This window comes from Chenopodium album, chromosome 20, assembly GCF_948465745.1.
Source record: "Chenopodium album chromosome 20, dcCheAlbu1.1, whole genome shotgun sequence".
Classification (NCBI taxonomy): domain Eukaryota; kingdom Viridiplantae; phylum Streptophyta; class Magnoliopsida; order Caryophyllales; family Amaranthaceae; genus Chenopodium; species Chenopodium album.
Genome location: NC_137853.1, coordinates 41,699,975 through 41,708,059, shown reverse-complemented (window position 1 = coordinate 41,708,059; position 8,085 = coordinate 41,699,975). Strand labels below are relative to the sequence as shown.

General features: G+C 35.0%; 1 protein-coding gene across 1 annotated transcript; it reads right to left on the bottom strand.

Annotated features, from left to right (window-relative positions):
• Positions 1–1,692: 1,692 nt before the first annotated feature.
• Positions 1,693–7,487, bottom strand: LOC145597884 (beta-ketoacyl-[acyl-carrier-protein] synthase III, chloroplastic-like). The gene is made up of 9 exons (XM_081654156.1): positions 7,333–7,487; positions 7,085–7,236; positions 5,587–5,735; positions 5,109–5,245; positions 4,274–4,379; positions 4,071–4,189; positions 2,987–3,051; positions 2,556–2,778; positions 1,693–2,379 (listed from the first exon to the last, which is right to left on the bottom strand). Exons 1-9 carry the CDS (start codon positions 7,333–7,335, stop codon positions 2,158–2,160), a joined length of 1,176 nt encoding a protein of 391 aa, XP_081510282.1. The 5' UTR covers positions 7,336–7,487; the 3' UTR covers positions 1,693–2,157.
• Between the last annotated feature and the right edge of the window lie 598 nt (positions 7,488–8,085).

Sequence of the window (8,085 nt, the reverse complement as noted above, 5' to 3'; positions counted from 1 at the left end):
TGCTATGTTATTAGGTTTACGGAGTATAAATTTAGTTCAAACAACATTTTTTTAAACGGTACATTACGCCTCCACCCTATCACAGAAATGGGGCTGTGAGGAGTCGAACCGCCGTCACATTGGGGGGTGGGACTAACCATCCCTCCATCCCCTCACTCTTCTTTAGTTCAAATACATAAAGTTGGCATGTTCAATTTTTAGAATATGAGCTAATATAAGTTTAACAAACTATAAAGAGTCAAGAAGTGTTGGTTGGACAAAGGGGTTGGGTAATTTTTTGTTAATTTCTTTTAAAGTTATTTTTTGTTAATCTTTTAGATTAGTGTGAATTTAGAGTAGTTGATTATAATTTGAGGTTGGAGAGTTTAGTGGTTTTGAGAATGCAAGTCGGTACTCGTACAAAGAGATGGCTTGTTTTAATTTTTTGATTTTGACAAAGAATTTCTTCGACCTTTTTGTCTAGAATGAAAATCATTGAAATTTAAGTTACTTTGCTTTTTTTTTTTTTTTTTTTTAAAAAAAAATGGCTAGAATGAGATCATTTTCCATTATATAGGGCATGTTCTTATTTACAGAACTGAACTAAACTGAAATAATATTAAGCCAATGAGAGTTAAAATTTTTTATTAAAAAGGATAATTTATTATTTCTTTATCATTATTACTCCATATTATACAATGTTCCGAGATATACACAATAGGTCAATAGTATAATATACTTCATACAACGTTTTTCATTAGCTACTGTTAATATACAACGCGTTATAGAAGAAACTTATAACATTAAAATATAAATTAGTCGGTATAGAACGGTAATTAACCGAAGAACAATACAATCTCGAAAGAATATGCGCTTAAACTTGACTTTTCTTGCCGGCCAACAGCACTTGATCAGCTTAATTATCAAATTATATTTTCTTCCATAGCAAAATAAATAGCTTAACTAGTGGACTAATGGACCAGTTTCGGTCGTTATGTGATGTATTATTTTCTAATCATGATCATGCATCTAGGCATAATCTTTGTACATGCATGTTTAAGTCCACATAAGCCGTACTTATTTAATTAGTGACTAGCTAGTATCGTGATTAATATAACTCTCGCATCAACATGGATCATCACATCAACAAAATGCATGAGATTAGTAACTTTATACATTAATTGGAACCAAACAAGCATGGTAGAGATGATGTAAAACTCACTTTGTAACAAGTTCGAATATCACCATCTATTTGTATTTGAAAGTAGAGATTCCCTTATCAATTCTTCCTACTCTTATGCGTTGACCTATATAAATGGACCGACTAAACTAGAAAGTACCAATTTAAAAGACCTCCTTATCATAATAAAAATAAAAAAATAGACGGCGATGAACCTAATAACAAAGGACGGCAAAATGTCACAGTCACATGATCTCTAAAATATATTGTGCTATTATCATCCAAAATAGGTCACTGGTTTAACAGCAGGAGACGGCTGCATTGCACATAGTCTCAGATCATATTAGCAAAAAACACATTCAATAAAAATCATACTCAAAAATTTAAGTGAAGCCAAATGACTGACGCCTACATTTGCAACATATACCCATCTCAGCTAAGACACCCTTATCATATTCTTCATAACAACAATTCAGTAAAAAAATTGATTATTTCTCCCTTTCGAATTAACAGTTTTCTACATAAATCTGTAATGGCGATAACCTCTTCAGTAAATCAATAAAGATGAAAGTACTAAACAATACACATCAACATAAACGGTCTAGCAGACAGGATGAACAAGCCTAGAGAAGCTGTTTGAATCACTCACCTGAAAAAATTCCTAGTTCTGCGTACTGACTGCAAAAAAAACTATGAATAACAGCTCGGAGATTTTTTTATTTTTTTTAAACTAGGTGTGAATAAATTCACCTGATTTGAATAAATAGAACTTATTCAGGCAATAAAGGGAAAGATATAACACGCGAAGGGGCCAATCTGATGGAGCTTCAGTGAATTATGAGAAGTGTTGCTCCTGAATCATCTGTAACCAGGGGAAGTGAGATTCTTCAAGAATGAACTGCAAGTGTTAAACACACTTCCCCCAACGCCCTCCTCTTTCACCAACAATAAGATGATGTCACAAACAGGAGGATGATGACGCACAATCTTTTCTTTCTTTATCCCCATCTGATAATGGAAGATCCCCATGTAAGACCAGCACCAAATCCGGATGTTGCAATGATATGTCCTGGCTGAACTTTTCCACTCCGAACAGCTTCATCCAATGCCAAGGGGATTGATGCGGCACTGGTGTTACCATAATTTGCTAAATTAGACAAGACGCGTTCTGTAGGAATTTCCAAACGTGTTGCAACAGAATCAATAATCCTCTGGTTTGCCTGCACTCACAATTTTAGATCTTTAATGTACAGCTATATAAAGCACCAAGATGTACTTGAAAATTAGGAACTGAAAAAGAGAGCAGATTATTCCTAACTTCATACTTTAAAATGCACTACTTCATAGCTTATTTCAGAAACTAACAGAAGTAAAAGATGTTGATTAAGCACGATACCTGATGCAATAATAACCAATCAATATTGGAACCATTTAGACCAGCCTTTTGAAGTGCAGCCTCAATTGACTGGGGCACACATCTTACAGCAAAGCGAAAGACCTCTTTTCCATTCATATTAATACATGAATAGGATGGGCGACTTGGGGGGAAACCTGCCACGGCACAATTGCTACTTATTGTTGCATCAGCTTCATCATGTCTCAGGGATGCATTTAAATGCCTACATGTAAGAGAAGTACATAAGAAATATGATTTGCGGAGACATCACATATAGTCCAACCGTAACAACGCTGTTGGCAGGGTCCAGAAATGCCCATCTGCACATAGCCTTACTTCTATCCAGAATAAAACTAATTAAAGAGGCTGTCTGCCCGTCCCAAAGACTCAAAGATAAATCACCTCTAGTTCAATGAAACTCGAATGCATACCTTGCACCCTCACCATCACTATGCAGGTCAAAAGCAAACATGCCATCTTCTTCACTGTCACAAGCCTGGTCCAATTAAAAACACCAAATGAATTTGTGCATCTACATCTCTACGTAATAAAAGGATAAGCAATAAATGCCACTCAAAAGCCAGGTCATATGCAAATATATCAAATACCCTATTTTCTTATACAGATGCCTGTTTTTTTTCCCCTTCCCCTCCTTTTGAATTATAGGACAATATTGAGCGTATGTAGGACATACAGCTCAAAGTCAATGCTATACCCTACCAGAGACAAAGAGAATGAGATAGCTTGTACAGTGGTATGTGGATAAGGGTAGTGGATTCTTCAAAAGTTGTGTAGCATAATTTAAGGGCATCATGGCTAATTAATACAACGTACATGTCAATACATGGTTCAATACATCTGTGAAAACATTAATAGATATTCTTCATAGTACCCTTCTACTGTCGACTATTCCATAAGGAACACATTATTTTTACTTCACACACACCATAAGTAAAGTGTTGGCTTAATCACAGCAGATTCGTGTTTTTCTTCACATAATCCAAGAAGTTAAGTCTGGTAAACGAATAAGCCACATATGAAGCCCAGAGTTTAATGGTACCATCACTATCATGTGTGTGTGCTGAAAATAAATATGTGCCAAATGGAAAAGTTGATACTAAGAGAGTACTGCTTAGAATCAATCATAAATAATAATTCTGCAGAATTTGATGTATATCTTCACTTAGAGTACAGATAACAGCGTAGAATCTCTCAACTAAAGAAGAATGTTATGAACAGCCCACTTGTACATAATCATATTAATATAGGGGTCACTAAGAAAAGCAGCTGCACTTGTTTAGTGGGAGAGGTCCATCATGATTAAACAACAAAAACGGGGAACTACCACCCAACCCCTGCACCTTTCCCTTGATCTTTAGCTTGTAAGTATTGAGGTATATAGGCAACCCCCCACCCGTAAACACACACCCAAAAAAAATAAAAAATTTGAAACTTGAGAGAGCCAAAAGGAGCCGACAAATAAGACAGAAAATCCAAAGGAAATTGACACCTCACCTGCACTACTACAGCTCCAGCAGCATCACCAAAGAGTATGCAGGTTCCTCTATCAGTCCAGTCAACAAAACGAGAAAGAGCATCAGCACCTATAACTAGGACATTCTTGAATCCACCACCTGGAATTTACAAAGCAAAAGATTAGCATTTTTGAAGTTCGAAGGATAAAAAAATTACTAGAGAAAAGAAATCAAAGTCACTACCCCTTACGTGACAAGCAGCAGACACCAGACCCAGCAAAAATCCACTGCAAGCTGCAGTAATATCATAAGACAAGGGACTTCGGCTGCATCCCAATGCTTTTTGTACCTGTATAATAATAACTTAATAACATGGTTCAGTATGCTAATATAAATATGAAAGGACAAAGAAAAGGTCGCAAGTGTATATGCAAAATCTGCATCCCTGTGGACAAATCAACCATTACTTATTACTCCGTACTAGATTTCACCATCACTACTTTCCACCTTTCAACTTTTTTTTTATTGGGTAATTTCCTTTCCTTAATATTGACTGCTTAGTTTCACTCACTACTATATGAGCAACAGGCACCAGGCACAACTGTATTTGGTTGATCTCATCTAAGTAGAATGTATAAGTAAACATTTGTTTATATTCTAAATTCCTAAGCATCCATACTAAACTTTCTAATGCCTCCAATCTATGGCCAGATTAAAGCTGTAAGAAACTGACAGTAAGAAAACTGCTCTTGACACAATAACCAATATTGATTACATCGAAGGTGTGCTAATAAAATAAATATAGTCATACACACATGTCCCTAGGTCAAGCCTCATAGTGAGGCTGTTTCCAGAAAAGCAAATGGTCCACATAAACCTGTTCCTTTTGAGAATCTACAAAATAAACAAGCAGCATAGACAGACATATATTTAAAGTTAACATACCCCATTTTATATTTGATAAGAAAAAAAAAACACTAAGCAGAAGATTCATGCCTGAGTGAGCTGGTGAAGGGAATAACATATTCAAGAAGCTGTAATTCAACTCATGAGTAGCCAACATTAAGATGAAACATACCTGAGGAGCACTGCCAAAGAGGTCCTCGGGTGTAGAAGTGCACATCAAGATAAGGTCAATATCATCTGGGCCAACATTGGCCATCTGCAGAGCATTCCTAGCTGCTTCGGCGGCTAAGCCTACCAAACTATCATCACCTGTAATAGAGCAACAAAACCTGAGATCGACATCTGTGTAAGACACAGGCATGCAGTCAAAAATAAGGAAAATATCTTACAGAAGACCAGAATCCATTATTGCTTGATTTGGTTTAATTTATAGGATATAACATGTTAAATTTGATAGACATTTATTGCTTGAACAACATAGCCAATTTTTGTTAGATCATGGGTCTTGCTGGCCCGGCATTAAGATTGGACATGCATACCAGACTACGAGGAAGGTCACTATGAGAGTATGAGTGTTTGAAGTAACAGGGATTAACAATAGACTCAAGCAACCCTCTCTAAAGTTCCATATACAAGACAGACACACTAACCTGAAAGGACGCGTCGCTTGCGTATCCCAGTTCGAGTGGATATCCATTCATCCGAAGTTTCAACAAATTTAGAAAGGTCATCATTGGAGATCTGCAGCTTTGGTACAGCAGAACCACAACCAACTAGCTTACATCCCCTATTTACTAGCCTGCATGAGGAACCGTCAATAACAGCATATTCAATCAGAGCTTGGTAAATAACCAGCCAAGTTTATTTGGAGGAATAAAAAAAAATGATAAGAGAATAAGAAGCCCAAGCTCCATGTACTGGGAAGAAAAGATGCATAGGAGGAAATTTTACGTTTGATTTGACGGTAATTTTCCCTTTTTCAATTGTTTGGTTTGTAAAGAGTAGAAAACAAACTTCCCAAAGGTAATAGTTTTTCAAAAAGTTTCCACAGTTTCCTACCTATTCCTAACATACCTTTCCACTCCTCCCATCCCTTTTCTCCCTTTCACTCCCATATTCCATTTGTTATCAAAATTTTCTTGTAAGGATACATACAAAGGAAAATATATTTACAATTTTTTTCTTAAATATTGTTTTTGATGAAATTCTATTCCGGATAAATGTTTTTCATTACAGACAGATCCTAAGACAAGACAAAAACATCTAAAGAATTCAAATTAAACAACCCCAGCAATCTTAAGATTAGAATGAGTACTGACTAACAAGCCATCACATAGAATTCCATACGCAATATATCCTATTTTGATCTGAATTTCATTTTTTATTCTTCAAGCAACATGAACTACTTACATGTATCAGGATTCTGAGCCAAGCCATGCAATAGGACATATAATTCAGCAAAGACAAGCTTCATACTCAACTATCTGATAAGTGATAACTCAGAAATGATGTCCCTTGCATGACGGATCTAGTACTATTGCAACAATAAAAATCTAATACCAATTAACCTCCATACAGGTTTATAGCCAAATAAACTAACAATGCAACATAAGAAACACAGTCCATTGACTCTCTTACTTTGGCTGGTTTACTCTAGTCCTAAAAGCTAAAACACTACTCAAAATCTAACATAGCATACGTACAACACGAAAAGTTGTTCACTAGTTTCATATTTTTGAACTCTATAATAAGCTGAAAACCTAGTGAGAATCAGCATTGATAGCAAAACCAGCTCAATGATAACCAGCACCAGACTAAACCTTCATCTCACATAATCAAATTAAATTTAGCACCACAAAAAAACACAGCTAATTATCCATATTTCGAACAAAAATGCTGCAAAATTATCTAAACCAACAATCAAAAATTACAAAATTCCAAAACCCTGCAAAGTTTCCACAAAAAATCACCCAAACTTAATTCATAACAAATTCCTTCCACAATTTGCAAAATTGCAACAAATCAATTATACCCAAAACATTATAATCAACAAAATAGCAGCAATATCCACTTCACATAAAAATATAAATTTTTTTTTACTTGAATTCATCAAAAGAGCTAAAGATTACATTACAATCAACAAATTACCTTGAATTGACATCAATGTCGGACTTCTTACAACAAATGTTGGAGAAACGGCGACCAAATCCATTGATTGAAAGCATGATATTTTGCTTTTCATTAACGTTGGGATTCAAGAAACGCAAAACGTGCTGGAAATCTACGTTGGCTACCAAAGACTGTTGATGAAATTAAGAACAAATTATTAAAAAAAAAAAAAAAAAAACCCAAATTAATAAAGTTTTGATCTTTGAAGTGAAAGAAAGAGATCGTACCATTTTCGCATCTCCAGATGGGATTAAGAATGAAGTTCAGAAGTGGCTGTTTTCTCTCTCTCTCTTTGGTGGAGACTCCAAAGAAGGAAGAGTTTGGTTTGGTGAAGTGATTGGGAAAATTTATGACAAAATAAAATTAAATAAATTTAAACAAGTGTTTTTTTTTTTTTCTTTTTTTTTTTGGTGAGAAAAATAGGTGGAGGGAGATGAGAAAAAAAGTATGCTTTGAGGTCTTTTTAATGCTGAATTTATTTAAATCCAAATCTAAAATGGTGAGATCCAAAAGTGGGATCAACCAAAATGGCAAGAGATGTTTTGGTAGTTGGGTATAAATATAATTAATAATAATAATAAAAAAAAATTAATATATGTGGACGTGTAATTCAAAGATTGTAATTAATAATTCTAAATAGCATTAAGCTTTATCGAACCAACTTGAATTACCTGTAATTGTAGAGAGCAACAGTTCAATTCTCACCCTTATGGTCTGTTCTCTTCAGCTTAATTTCAGCTCAGTTCAGTCCAGCTCCAATCAGTTCAGTTCAGTTCTTAATTTCCTTCTCTCATAAACAATTCATTCAGCTCTATTCAGTTCAGTTAAGCTCCAATCAGTTAAGTTTAGTTCAGTTAATCAAGACAGGCCCTTATATTGAATTATTTTCCTCACATGAGCACAACACTATTCCATTTGGTAGGGTTTTACCCTTTCAACATGATCCACTTCCAACTCTACCAAATTTGATATAAATCCTA